The following is a 22,204-nucleotide window of genomic DNA, read 5'->3' on the forward strand; positions in this document are numbered from 1 at the left end:
AAAAAGTTGGTGATTATAAGAGAAAAATAGATATATTTTTCTTTAAAAGTTGTAAATGTACTCTAACCAAAATGTAGAATTTTTGAGACTATATAGTCCAAAATGCAACCACTGTTTTCAGCTTTCTTGACATTTTTGAGTTCTTGGTGTCGAAATTTAAGCCTTTAAAACTTTGAAATTTCAAGTTTCTTCTTGTACATTTCCAACTTATGAACCCTGAAATTCTGAGTTTGATTCTTTGTAAATATACAACTTTAAAATCTCTAAAATTTGGTGCTTTAAAAAAAATGTTGCTGTTTTGGCACAGAATCAAAGGAATTTCTTCATTCTTTTCAGCTTTCAGGTTGACCCTAATACATTATGTTTCATGGTTTAAAAAATGTTGGGGTCCTGCCCCCCCCCCCCCCCCCCCCCCCGAGATCTTTGGTGCCCGGACCCCAGTTGGGAACCATTGCCTTAAACGCTCCTTCCAAGTGATGCCATCAGTGATGACATCTTTAGATGTTGTTCTGGGGTCTTCAGTGACATCCTGGATGAGATGGAGTAATTTTAGTAGGCTGGCCACTCCTGGGAAGGTTCACCACTGTTCAAAGTTTTCTCCATTTGTGGATAATGGCTCTCACTGTGGTTCGACTGAAATGTTTCTAGACTGATACTGAACTTTTTGCCCCTACGCTATCAGAAATAAATGGTTATGGCTACGTTTCTCTGATGTACAAAAAATGCTGACGATATACTTGCTCAAAGTTCTTTTTTGGTCCTGATGGTTCATTTTTGCACCATTTTTTCAACCAGCAGGGGCACAAATTGGACTATGATGACAATGTTTATGTGACCTCAATATACCACTGACTTGCATTGCATTGCTCCCCTTCTCTTATATGATAGAGCTAGAGCTGAGCTACAGCATGCCGCCTCCTATACTTCAGAGAGCTTATTGAATATTGAGCTAAAATGCCAGTCTCTGCCCAGGGTGCTTTTATTGCAAAGTGCTGCTATAGTCTGATCCATGACCTATATTTCCATCAGTCAGCAGGGGAAATCATACATCCGGCTTTGATTATATTAACATTGCATATTTACTTAAGTTGGCCCTTCATGCCACCCCGAATTAGGCAATGCCCCGATTGGGCTAAACTGAGTTAATAAAGTCACGGCATCCCCCAGGTTGAACCGGTTATGATTCATTGGGACTGAAATAGAAAATGAAAGCCTATTGGGTGACACTTTTTTGACACCACAGCGTAAGTCACTATCCTAGTCAAAACATTTCTAGACACACCCCTGTATCCATGACCCGGCCCTCTTTGCCATCATTAGCACTATGCTTTACCCTCTCCTCCCCTCCTTTATCCCATTCCACGCCTCAGTAATGTCATTGTTAAGGTGCGTCTCTTTTAACCTCATCTAAGTTTCATCTCCTCCCTCCTGTCGCTATTTTCATCCCCCATTACCTCGTTCTTTGACTTTGCCTTCTAATATCTCTTTTTTTCCTCTATCTACCAGCTGTCTGTTGTTTCATTTTCGTTTCCCCGATTCAGTCGTTGTCACCGTTGCATGACCTCTATACTTCAATTTCCCTCTTTCCTCTCTGTCAAAAAGAACAGCCTTTGACTTTACATCATGCTCCTCTTTTCCCCTGGTTCACCTCTTACATTTCATTAAATATAAATATCTGCGTGGAAAACGAGCACAGAAGAGCAGGTGAGAAGTGGAAGGCAGATAAAGAGATCACTCTTTTTTCCCAGAGAGGAAACGCGAGGATTTGGCTGCTGTCTTCATTAGAGAAGGGGCTCACACCTTGTTCGGTGAATTTTCAGTCTAATCAGCCACGCTCAGGTTTCTCGCTGCACTCTGGCTGGTGCAGCTACAGTTTATTTCAAGTCCCACTGTAATGATGCACGTAAAGGGACTGAAATAACAACCAGTCTGATACAGAAAATGTCTCACTCTGGTTCCTTGCAGGTAAAGTTAGATATAACAAGATGTTTTCCATCCAAATGATAATTGTTCCATTTCTATTCCACGTACATAACTTTGCAAAAAGACTGCAAAACAATGCAGAAAAAATACTTCATACATTTGTTTACTCTCTGCCTTATAGGAAATCTCTTATTTAGCTGCTCTAATAAGTCTCTAAAAACTTGTTGGCTTGTCCAGACTACTACAGAACACTTTAACAAGAACTAGGAAAAATCATCCCTTTTTTGCTTTTAGCCCGCCGCACTAGTGAACTAAAAAAATCTAGATTAGACAATAACAACCTAGCTACACCCTCGTATCTTAAGGAGACAATAGCATCATATTACTCCTTTGGATCAGTGGTTCCCAATCATTTTTCCTTGGAGCCCCCCTACTTGTTTCAAAGACAAGCTGAGCCCCCCCAAGACCTGAACAAAAACACACTATTGTCATATTGTTGCCAAAAATCAGCATCCATTTAATTGTTTAATAGATAAAACCCTAAGGAAGTGGCTCTTCACAGGTTTTTCTTACCAAAAGACCATTGTATGAAACTGTTTATTAAGTGCTTCCTCATGATTTTACTTAAAGGGGACATATTTTACCCTTTTAAGACACATCTCTATTGGTCTCAGAGGTCCCCAAAACATGCCTGTGAAGTTTATTGCTGAAAAAACACTCCAGTGTTGGATTTTTGCATGTCTTAAACCCCCTCTGTTCCAGCCCTTCTCAGGGCCCGTCCATACGGAAACAAATTCAGGCGTATATGCAAAACTTTTTTGTCGCATTGGTGTTTCATCCACAAGGAAACAGTGTTTTTGGGTTACTGTAAACAATACTTTTTTAAAACTGATCCCAGAGGGTCACAGCGTAGCTCCTTTAAGGCGCCTGCGTGGGTCCAGCCAAAACAATAATAGCAGATTACACAGTTGTGTTCGTGCTGCAGAAGCTACTGAGCTTGTTATGGCTTTTACAGAAAAATCTGACACTCCTTTACCACCACCGCGAAACACACATTCCATATGTTCTTAAATCCAATGCGGAGAACAACCAGAAGGGCAAGTAGAAGAAAGTTTGTGTCAGTTTTCTGTAATGTTCTTCTCTTTTGGTGCATTTCCGTGGCAGCAACACAGCGCCACGTACAGGCTTGGCATATGCACTACAGCGTTTTCAGTCGTTTCTAGTGGTTTCATGCTTACGCGGATATTTCCTGAAACTATCCCGTCCTTACGGAAAACTTTTTCAAAACGAAACGGCAATATATCGTCTTCATCTCTGTGTGGACAGGACATCAGAATGAGCCGTTTCTGCCTCTGTGGCTTTAAATGGTAATTAGCTGTCTGACTCCACCCCTGACCACATCACTCTCAGGAAATGGATGCAGCACTCCTGATGTTACAGACACTTTTATCAACATCATTAACATCTCTCCAATCCTCCACTGACTGTTGTGCAGCGGTGTCAAAAGTATTCACATTCATGATTTAGGTAGAAGTATAGCTACTAGGGTTTAAAAAGACTTCTGTAGAAGTTGAAGTATCAACTCAAGCTTTTTACTCAAGTAAAAGTATAAAAGTACTGGTTTCAAAACTACTTAAAGTATAAAAGTAAAAGTTATGTAAGGGGAAAAAATTCCATTAAGGACAAAAGTTTACACCACAGGGGCCTATAGTGCACTACCCCACCTCCCCAAAAAAACATTTTTCTAAAGGCCACAATAACTATAATGTTATGTTAAAATGTTAATGTTGAAAAATTTGGGATGCACCTATTTCAGCCACATTTATGCCCATTGAAAATGAACTCATTTTAGTACGATGCAAATACATTCAAGACCCATATACAGTATGTGTTCTACCAACCTCCTCGCTGGTGCTGTGTTGGGAGATTTCGCTCCAGTTCTCTTGAGTCTCTGCCACAGACATCTTCACACTAGGCTACATACATCTGCTATTTCCTTGTTAGAGCGTGACGTGATTTGTGTTGTGCGCAGGTGCAATGGATTGCGTACAAACCAATAGGGTGTCGGAAGGGTATTATGTTTATACTTCTCATCCAACAACAATTAAATTCATTCTGTCTGGATGATGCAATTTATCTGGGTAGGGTTTTTTTTTAGTGTTTTTTTGAACAATGACAAGCCAGAATGAAAAGAAGCTGAAATGAAATAGGAGTAACGAGGCTATTTTTAAGATGTAAGGAGTAGAAAGTACAGATAATTGTGTGAAAATGTAAGGAGTAGAAGTAAAAAGTCTGCTGAAAAATAATTACTCCAGTAAAGTATAGATAGCCAAGATTTCTACTTAAAGCCCTTTTGACACCGCCGCGCAGTAACTACCCTGAAAACTGCCTCCCTGCCGGAGGAGTCCCCCCCTAGCGTTTTTTAAAGCGGCTGCTGCCGCCGTGGTACAAGGCTGCAATGACGTGAGGTGCTTCAGTGAACGTCACAGCAGAGCCCACCCACAAGACCATCACACACCCCTCCCGAAAAACACGATAGAGTACCTCACAATCTCCGTATATTAACATGTATAATGCACTATAAAACAAAGGGAAAAATACATTTCCATCATCAAAATGATTCCCCCTAGAGAATACGTTTCAGTGGTTGGTTCCACAATTTTTCTTCTAGTTGTCTTTTTACAAAGGTAGAGCCATGTTGTAGAGCTCAGGATATTCAGGATACACCAACATTATGAGCTCCTCCATTGTTTGCTTGGACCATAGGCTTGGACCCATGAAGACTGCCTTTTCTGGGTTCTCTCCCTCCTTCGAAGTGATTGGCTGCTGCCAGGCGGCTGCCGCCAGAAAGTTCAACACGCCAAACACCGAGCGGCAGGGCAAAATCTATGCGCGTTCACGTGGGCGGCAACCGCTTCTGGGTTCTACCGCCGCGGTTAAAACCGTTTCCCGTCTGCCGCCCGTCCCTCATTAAAATGACTGGAGGCAGCAAGTTGCCGCGCGGCAGTGTGAAAAGGGCTTAAGTAAGGTAATGAAGTAGTTACACCTCTGTTGCTGTGACAGATGCTTGTCCCCCGATGAGGGGGGGTTTCCTGGGTTTCTGTCCGTGGAAAGGTAAAATTTTCTAGCTACATGTGTTTGTCTACTGGTGGACTGAAGTTAGGAGAATATTACCAAAAGAATGGTCCAGACCAAGATCAATCTTATTGATTGATTGATTGAATGGCTTGTAAAGACATTCAAGAAGAAATAGCATGGAAAGTTAATACATTAGTTCTCATTCAAATCTGCTTAAGGGGAAGTTACAAAGTCAGATTAATTGAGTTAAATGTGAATCTACAAGGTCTTAATATACATATATAATGATTTTTCTTGCTTTGGTTGGATTTGTGCTGCTAAATAATGTATAGTAAGAGGAATTACTAGGGGTGAGCACACTTGTTACAACATTTACAGCCATAGTGGCTCTCTTTTTCTTTCTCTAAGTAGCCTGGAGGATTAAACGTGTTTAATTAAGAGGTGATTATGTGTAGACAGCTGACGCAGCAGGATCAGGATGGCTTCATGCCATTGCCTCGACTATCATCACCCTCTGCCCCCAACTAGACCCTCCACCAAACACACTCTGATATACTCTGTACATCAACACGCTCTCCTTCTTTATCCCTCCTTTCTCACCTCTCACACCCTTTCTTTTTCTTTTATTATCTTTTTAACTACACACTCACTCACTCTCCCTCTTTTTAGCTTCCTAAGTGATGTAAAGCTTGCTGAAATGATTCCCCTTTTCTTGTGTGACCTAAGTGCTTGAATATTACAGCATGCATATTCATCATTAGAGCTAATCATGCAACTAAAGTGGTCGTAATGTTGTCTGACAGCTACAGTAAACACCCCTTTTTTTAGTTATAAAATGCAGCCAAAAGCTATGAAAACATCCTTCTGATCACATCTGAAAGCAATCATATAAAAAGAACAAAGATACTGGAAACACGATCTACTGTACGTGCTGGAAATGAGAGTGCATGGTGCTTAAAGGCTGATCAGACGCTGATGTTGAAGGAAAGAGAAAAATATGAAAACAAAACTGTGCAAGAAAGCAGAGGTGGTAAAAAAAAAGGGGGGGGTTTAATAGCAGGGGAATAAAGAAATTTACGAAGTGAGGGAACTGAAGAAAGAAGAGTGCTAATAAGCACAGTGCAGGGTGAAAAAGAGGCCAACAACTTGTTTATTGCCATAGTGTGAAGATGAAAGTAAAGGGAAAAGCCTTAGCGTTTTCTTTTGTCTGTATGTGGGAATAAATAATCTGGTTTAAGTGCAGTTTGAAATGTTAAAAGTTTTTACTTCAATTATTTATACATGAACCAGATAATACACGACATCTGGGCTCTTTTTTGTATCCGTGCTTTTATGTTTGTTGGATAAAGTTGTCCTCTTTTATGACTTGTGTTTATTGGTACTGAATAACTTGATTTAGAGATTACCTTTTTAATTGGTGGTGTATGAGCCAAAACGAGGTATACAACTGCCCACCAGTGAAAGTTCAGTGGTGGGTCAAGAAGCGCTGAGGTGGTTTTAGGTGGAAATCTTATTTCTTTGAAAGTGTAAATGCATGTTTTGTAAGAAGACTCAGTGTATGGGGGTCAAAATGCTGCATAAAAAAGGTCCTTGAAACCTGCAAAATCTATTCATTTCACCCTCAAGTCCAAGTGTAGGTTTGTGCCATATTTGACAAAAATCCCTGAATGCATGCTTGAAATACTGTGCTCACAAGATTTGAGGTCTGCACTGCTGTGAGTCAGGTCTAGGCCTCCACCCTTGCCTCCTGCCTGGTCTCCAATTCACCCAACACTCTTGTCTATCCCTGTAGGTGGTAGACACACAGGGTAGGATGCTGGGCCCAAATGCTACCCCAACCAGGTCTGGCTTCAGGGTGGCACCATGGTTTCCTGGATGACAGGCGGATTGGTGCAGCATCAGCAGTTTTGCAGGCTCTGTACAACAGTGGTGAAGAAGGAACTGAGCCAGAAAGCAAAGCTTTCAATTTACCAGCTACTCTATGTTCCAAACCGTCACCTATGGTCATAACCTCTGGGTAATGACTGAAAGAATGAGATCGCAAGTTCAAGCGGTCAAAATGAGATCCTCAGGAGGTTGTCTGGGCTCGGTCTTAGAGAGGGTGCGGAGCTCGGACAGTAGAGCCGCTGCTCCTTCACATCGAAAGGAACCAGTTGAGGTGGTTCTGCCATCTGATCAGGATGCTTCTTGGTTGCCTCCCCTCTTCAGCTCTTCTACAAATAGAACCTGGGGTATGAATGTGATAAAATGTCAAGAACATCATTGCATGTACACATAAATCCCTGGAGGGAGAATTGTGGGGACTTGATAATGTCACTGTGGTAAATGAAAATACAAAGATAAGGAGCAAATGCTCTCCTGTTGGTAGGTGTCAGGATTCACGTCCTTGACGTCAAGTCAGGGTGTGTAGCGTCACATTATGTAATAACGCTGCATTATGTAATAATGTAATAAATTTTCAATCCATTATGTAGTAATGCCGCATTTTGTAAGCCACTAAGCGGTTAGGGTTAGGACAAGGTAGTAGGGTATACCCTGGAGCCCACCTTAAGTCCTAGGGTTGAGGTTAGGTGTTTAGTCTAGAGCCCTGAAGGGGGGTTAGGTTTAGACATAAGTCACTAAGCAGTTAGAGTTAGGGCAAGGTAGTTGGGTAGGGCACACCTTGGAGCCTACACTAAGTCCCATGGTTAGGGTTATTACATAATGTGGCGTTATTACATAATGTGGCGCTACAGGGTGCCAAACTACAAGATGGTGCAAGACAAATTCTGGGGCGTCTGGATGCATTGCTAAATCAGGCCTGAGGTTTGACCATGAGCTGCGATGTTGCAATCGGGCCAAAGGGTATTCAGTTTGTCTTTGACTCCGAGTGGACATTTGTGCCAAGTTAAAACAAAATCCCAGAGAATGTTCATCAGGATCATAAGCAAAGGATGAACATGAAGGCTTATAACCTTGACCTTTGGCCTATGGCCTATGATGTCCAAACTGACATCAGTTCAGCCTTGAATCTAAGTGGTTCAACATTTGAAGGAAATCCTCAAAGCATGCTTGAGATATCATGTTCACAGCAAGTGATGAACATTAGGTCCAGTGATCTTGACCTCTGACTTCCAAAATCTACTCATTTCATCTCTAAGTCAGAGTGGATGTTTTTGCAAAGTCTGAAGGAAATCCCTGACAGGATTATTAAAATTCAAAAACAGGGAATGACATGAGGCCAAATGACCTTGACCTTTGGCTTGTTATCTCTGAAGTCAAATGACTTCATCCTTGAGTCAGAGTGGACATTTACACTAAGTTTGAAAGAGATCCCTCCAAATATTCTTGAGATTGCTGTCACAATAGATGGACAGATGGATGGGACATCCAGGAGACATACTGCCTCCAGCCTTGGCTTATATTACCTCTTATGCTGCTGAAAAAGCGTATGCCAATTCATTTCACACTCATGTTGCCATATTTAAACTGCTCCAGCCTAGCTATGCTTTCTCGCTCCCTCTACAAGCTGCTTTTGCAACCCTCCTCCACCCCAGCTCCTCCTTTATTCTGTTTCAGACTTAAGCAATGTCATTCTGTTGTCACTGATGTCTCCTTTGGGTTTTTTTGCTCTCCCTGCCTCAGGCTTTTCTTGTTGGCACAGGAAAGGCAGGAACGTGTGCTGTTCCTGCTTGATGCTTGCCACATAGGCTTGTGGAAGGGCAGGGGATCCCAGAACAGCCACACCACCAAATATAAATAACAGCAATAAGATAAAAAATGTATAACCAGGAGTCATGTTTGTTTCTTAAAGAAGAGGTCCTGACTGAAATGTTTACTAGTTTATATTTTTTCAGCACAGAAATTTACAGCTTATTTAAAAGACAGGCTGTTTGAGCAAAGTGACAACAGGAGAGTCAAGCGAAATCAACAAATATTTTACATATTTTCTGTGTAGTGGACAGTAGAACATGTTAAATAATGCAACTAAACAAAAGGAATTTTTGATCTTGTATCTTAAGAGTCACTGGTGTAGACGACAGTGTATTTCAAAGATTTCACGTATAAAAACCTCTCTTGCAATTAATATTAATAGTATATATTTGCAGTAAAATGTAGTTTACCTTGTGTATTAGAGTTGATTTTTCAAGACATGTGGAGAAGAAAAACAAACTGTCCTTGGCAGTGAAGCTTCTACCCAGAGCTGCTGGGCCCTGACTTTGCGTACGAAACTTCCTCTTGGATTAAAAATTCGCCAGCTGGGAGCTCAGTGTCAGTGACCCAAACATGATGAAGAGGAGGTAATCTAAAGGGGGAAATCTACCGACTAGCAAACTGAAAAATATAATCCTGCTGTTGCCATTGATTCCTTAAAAATAACTTGACCAGCATGTTTTTCTGCTTCGCCTGATGATATGGACGAAATAATGAGGCAGTGGGGATTTTTTTGTCCTTCAAAGGAACATCGCTCGTACCACAACTTCACACAACTTTGCCTCAGGAAATATGCCCACTAATTTGAGCCTCAGTCCAAGCACAGTTATAATGGGCTTGTATACTTCAGTTTGTGTGTGTGTGGTCAAAATGTCTAGAGACAGATGGGTCACGCTGTGTTCCCTCAGTGGGTTTGGAGCTGGATTACAGCTAATTACATCTTAATTAAACATGACCTGTTGATCCCTGCGCCTCCTTGTCCATGGTTGACAAGTGTAAGCTTATATGTGTGTGTTTTTTGTGTAATATAGGGAGAAAGAAAATAAGGAAGGACCTTGAAATGTCAATGAAGTGGTGCAGTCTGCTTCAGATAAAATGACATATTAGTCCAGGCATTTTATGGAGCTATAGTGTCTTTTCAAGATGAACAAAAATCTCAAAAACACAAAAGCAACTTAAAAAAAAATGACAAAAAATCAAATGCATTAAGCAGTAAAGTCAAGAGTAGGGCAAAGAATAGGGAAAGCTTAAAACACAAGGTACAGCAAGAATAAAATGGCGAAGACCAAGACTTGACAACTGATTAAAGGTGCATTCACCCTGAACAGTTTGCTCCATGTAGAAAAAATTCTGGTACAATTTGTCAGATGTTTTTTTGGTTTGGGGTTGTGAATCTGCAAACTAACTCGGGTTCAAATCAAAGAACTAAACTCTGGTCTACTTGAAAACAGGGTTCTGGGTTAGCTTCCAAATGCACCAGAGTTCAATTTGCCACAGGAGAGAAGGCCATCTGAACCAAACAATGACCAAACAAGGGAAGCGAATCAAAAAAGGAGTGCATTGCCACTTTAATTTGACCCTGTATTTCAGAATCAATGGTTAAAAGCCAATGCAGTAGCTGTAAAAGATGTCTAAAGGACAGACAAGGCCAAAAGGATAAAAGTCAGGTCAGATATGGGAGTATATGCCGGTTTGGCACTTCGATACATCAGCCTTGGTCCAGTACCGTTCTGGCCTTCTGATGGACATCATCCAGGCCTGCACCAGGCCCATGCCCCATCTCTCCAGGTATCCTCCCAGCTGAACCCTCCATGACGCCCCCAGCGTCTGGACCAGCCCACTGGATCCTGGGCACCCTGCTGGGGTGAGCCAGGTGCCTGTGAAAGCACAGCTGAACCTTCCCTTTCCTGCTTTCCCGAGCACATCAGGAGGCACACGGTCTTGCTAATGATACCCAAAAATGCACCAAGGACAAGTTGCCACAAAGAAGTCCAGTCGGTGCCTCTGGCCTTCAGTCAACGTCTAGACCTCACAAGAGCATAGCAAGACTGGAAGGACCAAAGACCTAAAGACTGACTTTCGTCCACAAGCTCAGACACCAGGAACTTCTATCTTGCCCTATGCACGAGTCCATGTCTGCGGTTAATCACAGCCTCGCAGTCATTGGATCGATGGATTACATTGCCAAGGTAAGTGAACTGCTCTACAGCGTTATTGCTTTCAGCATTCACAGACTCAGATGTGATGGCAGCATCCAAGGCTTGGATCTTTGCCTTGGCCCAGGAGACATGCGAAGTCCTAACAGTCTTTGCACAAAGGCTGTAGCCACAGACAAAAATGATGATGTGTTTGAATTATCCAAGAAGTCTAACGGTTAGAAAACATCACTGAAAATGGGATCATACCATCTGGAAATGAAATCAAGTTGACTGCAGAATGTGACGAGTGTTAGCAATGCTTGCACAAGCAGCCATCAGTTAGGCAGGTTAAAAATCCTAATACTTGTGCTGAATGTGGTTACACATTGCTTTGTCAGTTTAATCTGGCACAGCCTATGCATGGCTTTACCTAGATTTTATAATTCAAAATACAGGCAAACTTATGACCAGATGGCAGTAGCCACTGCCTATGGCGACAGCCCCAACCAGTGTAGCTTTGTTACACAACATTTGCCTTCCTTTAAAGCACAGTGTGAAAGCTTATCAATAAATGAAAAACGCTAGCTCCTTTAGCTGCATGGCAATGTAGCAAATGTAGCTAAGTAGCTTAAAAAACAACAAAGCTTATGTAGCTATATTAGCTGTGTAAGCTATGTAGGTGTAGCTACATAGCTAACAAAGCTTCTTTGCAAATGTGGCAACTAAGATCATAAAACAGCTATGTAGCTATGTTATCTATATAGCTACATTAGCTTTAGCGACATTTGTTTAAGCTAACATTGCTCAAGCTAACTTAGGTACACTGACTTATTTGGTAACATTAATCACATAGCTTGCATAGCTATGTTAGCTTTAGCTTAAGGCAACAAAGCTAAAACAAGCCACCATGTAACTACTTCTAAAACAAGGCTATACATGATTTAATCCCAGATTAGACCGCTGACCTTTTTCTCTGTTTTAGCTATGAAATGTTGCTTGGTCTGTAATGTTTGCAATTTACCAGCCAGCTTTGTTCATGAATAAAGTTTAGTTAAAAAACAAATATAAAACTGGAAATGCTTTCTACCTGCAAATTACAGCACTTCCACTTGTAAATAGGCAGCATCTGAGATTTATGGCCTGCAGCCAGACTCTTGATTTACTTAGGAATATCATTAAAGCAGGATTTCATCTAACATCATCACCCTCCTTGATGTAGAAACGATCCCCCTGAGTGGCTCTACATCTTTTATAAAAAAAGTTATGGATTGAAACATTTCTTTTTCGTACATTTCTGACAGTTGATTTTAGTTTTTCATACACAGAGAGTGATGTACTTCTTTGATGAGCTGGCGGGTATCACCAGTTTTGATTCATGAATGCAACCACAATGAGTAAGCGAGAAGTTATATAGAAAAAGGTCAAGTTTGAAAACTACTTCTCCAAGATAGGTCTCATAATAAATTTATCTAAACTACAAAGAATCCATGCACACAAAAAAGCTGTTTTTCTCTTTTACCTCTTTATAAGGGGCACCATTGGACTGCAACCGCGAAACCTCTGTCTACAGTCTTCTCAGCTCTGTTTTCTCGCAGTTAAACCCGCACAGATACATAGACACACATGAAAGACTAACCGTTGTTGGTTCGTAGCGCCCTGGCGGAGATGCCGTTGGTCCCTATGGGATGATGAACCCCAGTTCCGTCCACCACTCCTGCTTCCCCTGGCTGCTTCAGAAGCTCTGTCAAAGTCCTGGGGGGAAGAAAAAATAACAAACATTACACACTTCATTCAAGATGCCTCATATCAGGAAACAAAGCAGACTGACCAAATCAGACAAAAGAAATTTGATGGAAAAGGCTGGACAGATTGAGAAGCTGATAAAAGATAATACAGACAAAAACACAACAATTCTTTGACACTTTCAAACATCCTACTGGGTGTTTCTGAGGAAAAGACAAGTTTGAAACAGACTGTCAATATTAACAATCCCAACCAGAAAACTCAGAACTAAATTGAAGACAGTAGCACGAAGGATGAAAAGTTTAAGTCTCTGGATGTCTGCCAACTGGGAGCTTCAATCATTTTGAGAGAAGATGAAACAGCCTCCACTCTCGAGTCTTTTATTGTTTGATGTCTTTGATAAAGTTCTAGTCAAAACTGGAACACAAGCAGGAAAAGGTTTTTAAACATGCTGATTTAGCTCTATAGGAGCAAAACTCCAGCGACAAATAGGGATGGTGTGTGGTATCAAACAAAAGATGGTCAAATAGATTGGGTTTACATTGGAGATCCAGGCTTGGATTTGAGCATATTTGATCCAACACTTCAGCTTCAGGCAGCCTGAAGTGGTCCCAAGCACTTTTACTCGAGCACGGTCAGCAGGAGATGTGAACCAGCCGTGCTGGAGTATGCAATACTTCTTAGTGAGAAGACTTTTGAATGCAATTCTAAACTTCCACTGGTGCAGATAAATTAAAGTAACCTAGCAGAATGATTTTGTGACTGTATTCTGCATACATTAAGTCCTGGTTTTCTGCCTGTTCCAACCACATATATTTACATAATGCAGAAACATTCTGTTGAAACTTTAATCAACTTCTTTTTCACATAATTAAGTAGCCTTCAACTTGAATACAAAAAGCTTTAATTATTGTTAAGAACCCCTTGTCATCATGCTGCTTGAAGTTGCTGGTAAAGAAAAAGCAAGTAGCTGGTGGATATTTGAATCCACCAGCCACAGTGGCAGGTAGGCAAAAAAGTTAATTTCCAATCCTGTTATACTCACATTTAAAAGACACAGTTCCTGATTATATTTAGCACAGAGATGTGGACATTAATCTGCAAAGAGGAATGAAGGCCAAGGTGCTAGCACTGCTAACATAAGACACATCTGTAAACCAACTATGCACCATTTTATTTGTTTACATTGCAGTATGAAGTTGGTGAACAGAACTAATTCACTTGACTTTAGACTAGTAAATTAATCAGAGTTATGATTTGCATTTAGTTTGATGAGAAATCACCCTCCAAGGAATATCACTAGACTGACCTTAGAGTGTCTAGTGGGATCTTTTTTGGGATGCCCACAGGTCACAGGATTCCTAAAGATTGAGTCCTCTCCTCTCCTGCAGAGTTTAGGACCTTGGTTTCTAGTCTCTTTGTTTCCAATTGTTATTTTTTGATTGATTTCTACTGGTTTTAACTGACTGTATTTGACTGTGCTTGTCCTTATATGCTTGTAATCTCAACGACATTGGAAATGAAGGAAACCTCAATGTCCTTTCAAGAACAAATGAAGATTTGAATGAATAATTTCCCATGGAATTCCTGGTCATTCCACCATTTTATCAAGTGATTGAGATGGGACCATCATAACAATAAACCATTTTTATGTAAATATGCACATGCAGTTTTTGTGTTCACTTGGTTGGAGGTTTTTTTGGGTGGAAAATGAATGAAATGAAATTATAAATAAAATGTATTAAAATGGGCATATGCACTGTGTATTGACCATACTTGGTAGCCATTTTGCTTGTAGTTTTTTTTTTTTTCAGTAAGCCAACACTGGAATGGAAGTCAAAAGGAAAATAAATTGGGAATTAAATTATTGGGGGGAAAAAAGGGAAAATAAGCCCTTTCTTTTATTACACATAAATAAACCAGTGGTCATTATGGTGCAGGTGTCTGTATTTAGAAGCTATTTAACTTAGGTTGGCTTTTCAGGGTACCCTGGATTCACAAAGGCTAAAAATGGCTGTCTTGGACGTCCTATTTGCGAAACTTTTTAACAACTGGTTCTTTTGACAGGCCAGTTAATCATGAGAAACTAAAACTAAACCACAAATCTAAAGACAAAAGAAAAGAAGAAGCGCTGCTGGGTCTCTGTGGTTTCACATATAGGTGCTCTTTGGAAACTTTGAGTTTGCTGCAAGGCACTGCAATACAAGTCAAAAGAGCGACACCTATACCTGGAAACAGCACTGCACAGCCAACATCAGATGCCATATTTGGGTATATACTCAACCATTCAAATGGGCGGGATGGGACTTCCTTGCCAAAGAAAAAGGAGAGTGGGAAGGGAGTAGGAGTTATTCTATTGGGATGGGATGGGAATGAAGTTCCTCTCACATGTCAACCTTTACTGATTGTGTGATAAAAGAGATGTGGAGATGCAAATAACTTGCAGGTCCTTTAGTGTCAGCTTGAGGCCAGCTGCAGGAGCATCCCATATCAAGAACACACCTCACATTAAAATGAGTATTTGTAAAACATGCTAACAGCCTGGCTCATGGTATGATTTTGGCCACACACTGTGGCCAACTTTATTGTGGTTAAAATAAGGAAACTGATTTATGCATTTGAAGGGGCATAGTTAATATGACTGCGAGCTGGCATGATTTACAGTAGCTGTTTGTCAGAAGGTTTAAAAACCTTTAAGATCCACTTCTTTGTCTTGTTACAAGTTTGAGACGGTGTTTTCAATACGGTGGCCAACTCAAAAGTCCCCTTCAGTAGCCAAATGACTGACTTAACAGTCTTGGTCCAATATGTTCTATGTGCAGCTGAATAATCATGGTCCATCACAAGTAAGCAGCACAAAACATGTGATACAGCAACAGAACGGCAGCTCATGCTTTTGTATGCAGCAGTCTTTCATGTAACATTCAGTGTTAAACATTTTGTGTCTGTCATAGCGACTCTGTCATGGGAATATCTGAGGAAATGTAAAAACTCAACCAAAAAATGTACACACAACAAAGGAGGAGACATTTTTAACAGTGATGCAGATATTTTTTTCGTTGAGATCACGTATTGCAGTCTGAACATCAAAATGAAATGCTGCCGTCTAAAAGCTCATTTGGATGTCATCTATCATCTTTCTAAAGCGTGGCTGTAGAGAAAAACAATACTTTTTCATACAAGATGTGGTTCCAGCCAAACAAACAGATTTGTCAAAAGGTCTGCCACAAGGCTGCATCACTACATATATGTGTTTGCAGTTTAATTGCTACAGTAAACAGCCCTGGTGGTAACTTGCCCTTTTGAAATGTCAGCTACCAAGTTTTCTCCTGCCACTATCTATTTTTAATAAGGCAAAAAAAAAAAAGCTAAAATAACACCACCTGCGGTTCTGGGGTCTGCTCATATCACAGGTTTATTATATTTCCACTGGTACCAAAAAGACCAGTAATTGGTTTTATAAACTTTCCACTGTTTGCTGACTTTAACAAGGCTAAAAACAAGAGAACAGTCCCCGTCAACATGTTTCCACTGACAAGGAAATTATAGCAACATCGTCCACAAATCATCTGTTGCCTCAGTGACACTACAAGGAGAGCGATAAATATTTCCTGGCTGTTAATCTCATTGTTGAAACCTTCACTCAGCCTTCTAAACAACTGAGGAACAATTGCTTTTTTATTAGCTCGCCGTGAAATGATTGCCTGTGGCCATGGGAGCAGTGAGCGTAAGGATTTAAACACCTGTGCAGTATAATAACATTCAATTGAGAAGGCCAGCAGGTACTATTGTAAAGGTTTTCGTGTTTATTTTTTATCTATTTACTTCCCAAATTAAGAGACAAATTTGCATGAATGCAGACAATTGTACTCTTTAGTTCTTTGTTTAAGAGGATTTGTCAGCATTGACTCCATAGAGGCAATAAATTAGGGGAACATGGGCCCAGAATAATGAAATCTATTGCATCTCAAAAAGAGACAGCTTCTGCTTTATCACATGTATCTCTACTAGTCAGGATCTTAATAGCACTTATCTTGGACTGGATGTTCACAGGTAGATATGTACTGCGGTTAAGCACTGATTTCATCAACATCATATCAGCTTTTTAAATATACACACACAAACAATACGCACAGACAAAAAAAAAAAAAACAGTATAACATGATGAAACTGTGTTTTTATCTATTCAGTTTCATCTATCATTTCAACCATGTGACTCCACAAATGAAAAATGTGGCTTCAACGTTATTGTCACATACTATAAGATTTTTTTTTTTTACAATTTAATGAGTTGGGAAAATGACATATTAAATTGAAGTACAATATGTCATTACTTAAAGAGATTCTCCACTAGTTATTGCATGAAAAGTCCAAAGTGAAAGCTGCTTAAATCCATTCATTCTAAAGGCCATAGAGTCACGACAATAGATGCTATAATACAAGGATGTAGTTCCGTGATGTCACCCACTGGTTTATAAAGAGGCATTATGAAGCCCAATGATGGTGGTCACCATATTGGAAATGTTATCCTGACCTATTTCATTTATTATTTTATTAATCTTATCTAGTGGTGTAGTCAAGACCACACTATCCATTTCCCTTTCAGCGAGGATTGGAATTATGGGTAATTTGTTTGACCTGAACCTCCTCTCAGAGAATAAAAAGTTTGGTGAGTTTGGCTGTAACAGCTGACAAAAAATGCATTACATACAAATGGATCATGAAGATTTCCCCAATGTTATCTAATGAATCAATGAGGTTAATACATGTGCTCTTTTAGAAGAAATAACCTACACCATCAGGGGTAGTCCGGGACCTTTTCATAAGACCTGGGACGCTTGGCTGTCCTTCATGGGATCGAGCCAATACTCTGTAGTTGCCAGTCTTTTAATGTTATCCTTAATTCTCATGCTTTTGTTCTGTGGGAGGGGGATGGGTGTGTGGGGCTGGACACTTGGGGAGGGCGGAAGATGTATATGTACTTTTGTGTGTTTTGCATTTTACATTGCAGAAGATACAGTACATATCCCATCATGGCTGGTTAACTGCCATGTACTGTTGTACTCTGTTGTATTGTGTTATGTTCTGTTTACGTATTTGTCATTTTATAATTACAAAATGAATAAAAAGAATAATAATAATAAAAAAAAAACACACTATCCAAGGCTAGAGTGCACCAAGACCAACAGAAGACCAAGACTTTTGGGGGTCAAGACCAAGACCAAGACAGGCTGAGACTTAGACAAGACCAAGACCATAAAAATCAATTTATAATATAAAACAGTAAAAGAGCAGTTTCTCTTAAGTTTTAGTTTGCTTTCAAATAAATTTGACAACAAAAACAAGGTGTCTGCAACTCTGTTTTAAAAGCACCACAGCACAAAAATCTCAAATCTTAGCAAATGATTTCAAATTGTGTAAAAAAATAAACCCTTGTATGTATTTAAAAAGCCACTGATAGGCTCAGAATTGATTAAAATATCGGAAAATGTGACGTTAATCTAGATTTGCCAGATGTATGAGGCCTAAATTAAGTGTTAGGAGGTATTTCTGACAAGAAATAAGATGAACTGGTTTGTTAAGATCCAGAGACCAAGACATTCAAAGCATGGTCTAGAGACCAGTCTTCAGACCAAGACCAATCTTCAGTACTCCAACCCTAATCTTATCACAGGCAAAGAGCAGAGGCAAGAATTTAGCCACCTGGCAAACATCTATGATGCATTCACCCATCTTTTTTATGCACATTTATGATTGATTCCTGGTCTTTTTGACTCAAAATGGTTGTTTTACAAACAATTCATTCTCCATACTGGTTTTAGCAATAAAACAATGTGCTATCGACCATGGAGTGTGTATTAATTTGGGCAAAGTCTTCATGATGTCACCATATGTTTATTTAAGGGGGCTTCTTTAGCTCATTGATGGCAGTCACCATATTGGAAATGCTGTCTCAACCTAACTTCTGGTCAGCCAAGCACCAAGCAAAAGCTAGATATGAGGCCGGTCTCAAGGTTCCAGGCAAACAGCAACCCTTGTACTTCCATCCATTATCTACACCACTTTTCCATTTTGGGGGTTGCAGGGGCTAGAACCCTACCCAATGGCCATTGGGTGAGCAGCACTCTGGACTGGTTGCCAGTCAGTTGCAGGGCTGACTTAAAGAGACCAAAAAAACAGGACCGCTTGCACTCACACCTACGGACAATTTAGAGTCACCAGCTAACCTGCAAGCATGTTGTTAGACTGTGGGAGGAAGAACCTGGTGAGAACCCACAGATGCATGGGGAGAACAGGCAAACTCACAGAAAGGCCCTGGCCCACCCGGGTTTGAACCATGTTCTTGCTGTGAGGCAACAGCGCTAACCCTTGGGCCACCATGCTGCCCATAACTCTTCTACTTCATAAAATCAAAACAGACAAGCTGCGTGTCTTATTACTGCTATAAAAACTGGCATTTGTGTTTGGGACATAAAGCAGATACCTTGGCTTCCTTAGCGATATTTTGCACTCCCACATTGGCCTCAGCTTCCAGTTTAGAGGTTGCCGTTTGGTCACAGCTCCTGTGGTTTTAAAGGATTTCCAGCTGTGTGGAAATCTAAGCCAAAATCACCTGACATCTCACTTAATTCTCTCCTAATGGGTTCCTGATCTCAGTCATTAGTTTTATTGTTCTTTAATTCAGCATAATGTTCATTTTGTAAACAACATGGCGCTATTTAGTGTTAATGTTAAGTAAGGTTTGTTTCAGAGCCAGAGTCTTTGTGGTTGAGATGTCACTACCACCAACAAGATAGAGGCACAGCAATATGATTACACCTAGCGTATGCATTAAAAAATAGCACCTTGCATTGCAGAAGATGGCTGTCTGTCAGTGAGTCTGGTTCTACTCAAGGTTTCCCCCTGGGAGAAGGTTGGTTTTCCTGATCACTGTTGCCGACTGTTAACTGGTGGATACAGTCTAATCTGCTTTAAATGAGGTACCATAAGAAATGTCCTTTATGATGTGTAACTATATTCAAAGCTCAGTGATGCCCATGAGCCCCAAATAAACTATCCTAAAAATAAAGAGAAGTGAGCACTCTAATTTTATATAACCTGTGATTTAGATTGCTAACTATGCCTTCAGCAGAACCCAGCAAAATGCCATTTTTTTGTTTATTGCCCCTGTCTTCTGTCCCTCCAACTCTCTCATAGAGAGATAAGACCACAGTGCACCATAAAGTCAGGGTACAGGCTGGAGAGGTTGTCTTAGTGTCACTTAAGTCCATTGCAGAAGTAACTAACACATTTACCTGCTGAAAGTGTTAAAATCAATATCTTGCTTTTCTTTAGTCCTTTATAATTACAGTGTAAATGTACCAATTTTGAACCATTTCAGTTTCACTGGAAAAAGGATATAGCATGTAAATGATAGTATTTCACTACATTCACTTTTAACTGTAAAACACTCTCAATACTCCATCTGGCCAAGTTTTTCAGAAATCTGTTAAATTACAACCTACATTTCCCATTTTTTCCTATCCAGCTTGGTGCCAGCCCATGCACCACCCATGGAGGGGCTGAGTCTAGAGAATCCAAGATCAGCATGTACAACCATGTGGAATGAACACAACGGAAAGCACGCCAAATTAAAACCATAACAGTAATGTTGGAGACCGACACAAGAGGCTGCCACAGATAGAAGCCATAATAAAGCAAAAATGATGACAGCATGGGAACAAAAAGGGCTCAAACCGCATGGAGAGCTAGGACACTTGCTGTGGTAAAATGTGGACTAGTGAAACCACAAGTGAAGTCGTACTGCATTAAGATTCGTTATGTAATTTTAACACCAGGATAAGCAGCAAAACGCTGCATCCAAGCTTCGTAATGGTCTCCCTGGCTGAAAACACACAAGAAGTTAGGGTTATGCACTTGAACCCTAAAAAGTTAGGGTAAAAGGGAAAGGGATAAAATTAAATAAGACACCACGAACTAAGGAAAAACCCAACGAGAGTCAAGGTTTACTTTTTAGCATTGATAGAGCCTTTCTGGTGGTGTAAGCTGCCCACGCCAAAGGCACTAATGCAACTCCATACCATCAGACATTCAGGCTTTTGAACTTGAACTGATAACAAGCTGGATGGTCCCTCTCCTCTTCAGTCCACAGAACTCCTTGGTTTCCAAAAAGAATGTCAAATTTTGATCCATCTGACCACAGAACAGTTTTCCATTTTTGCCTCAATCCGTTTTTAAATGAGCTTTGGCCCAGAGACAAAAGCAGCGTTTCTGGATGATGTTCAAACATGACTTCTTCTCTGCATGATACAGCTTTAACTCAGATTTGTTGACATCACAGCTAACCAGTATTTTTAGACACATTTTTTTGCAGAATGGTGAACCTTGGCCCATCATTACTTCTGAGAGACTCTGCCTTTCTAAAATGCTAATTTTACACCCAATTATGTTTCTGATGTCTGTTGTCAGTTAGTTGCAAAATACAGCTGTTTTTCAATAGGACCACTTATGTTTCCAGCCTTTGTTGCCCCATCCAAACTTTTTTAGTTGTGTTGCTGCCAAAATAAAGCAGAATGTTTTGTAAACTGGTAAAATGCCAGTTTCAACATCTGATATGTTGTTTACGCTCTATTGTAAATGAGATATCGTTAGCCTCATAGCATTTTGGCCAAATCATGGTATCTGACTAACTCTACTGCAGGGTCCACTTTCGATTGGCCTGCAGCAAATTTTAAAAATAAAATGAAATATGGCCCACATTAGACCATGAAGCTTTTGCTTATATATATTGTACTTAGTTTCAGCACAAGGTGCAACCATGCTAATTCTGTAAACAAACATTTTAATAAGAAGAATTCAATGATCTGTTTTTTTAATATGTGACTAAACTAAGATGATACTGTAAACGGTATACATATTGGCAACCAAAATTATAACAATATTTTATAAAGGCCTATTTGACTGAGCAAATAGCAGCACCAATGACATTCCAGGGCAGAGGCCAGTGGTTGCCAGGGCCAACCAGAGCCCCCTGAAATCTGATTGGCCTCCCTAAAATCCTTAAATTGATCGGCTATTTGCCTTGTCAACAATTAACTAGCCATGTGAACGCACTCAATCAGAATATCTTAACCTACATTAGACTGGTTATAATAACTTTAATATCCTCAAGGTGCAGTACATGAAAGTGGCCCCACCATTCTTACATATTTCTATATGCGGCCCTCAGTGGAAAAAGCTTGGACATCCCTACTCTACAGGGACATTTCAAATGTTTGGATATGTTGGAGTCATAGTCAAGATAAAGCTCCATAATCCTTAAAAGAGGTATAACAAACTTTAAGTGTCTGCACTCAGCACAAACTCTCAGGTTTCGAGATGGAAAAATGTCTAAAATTAGACTGCTATTTCTTCTCTCTCCCTTGACGCTCTTTTCACAGCTAAGGTGCCATTAAACAATCTTTAGCTGCTCCAGTGGAGCCACACGGCGACCGCCAGCCAACTCCCTGGTGTGAAGGTGAAACAGATCTTTTCTGACCGACTCAGCAAGACCTCTCAAGATAAATTAACACCACTTAAAAGTTTGAAATTAGACATATAATCTCTTGTGGCATATGGTGTGATTACAC

The 22,204-nt window shown here is 40.3% G+C and overlaps 1 protein-coding gene across 1 annotated transcript in view; it reads right to left on the minus strand.

Moving 5' to 3' along the window:
- Positions 1-22,204, minus strand: part of LOC121529565 (protein shisa-8-like) — a 177,165-nt gene that overhangs the window by 83,045 nt on the left and 71,916 nt on the right. Inside the window, exon 3 of the mRNA XM_041817503.1 lies at positions 12,469-12,584. Within this exon, the coding sequence (XP_041673437.1) occupies positions 12,469-12,584 (116 nt within the window). The remainder of the gene's footprint in view (positions 1-12,468; positions 12,585-22,204) is intronic.

Source organism: Cheilinus undulatus, linkage group 21 (assembly GCF_018320785.1).
Source record: "Cheilinus undulatus linkage group 21, ASM1832078v1, whole genome shotgun sequence".
NCBI lineage: Eukaryota > Metazoa > Chordata > Actinopteri > Labriformes > Labridae > Cheilinus > Cheilinus undulatus.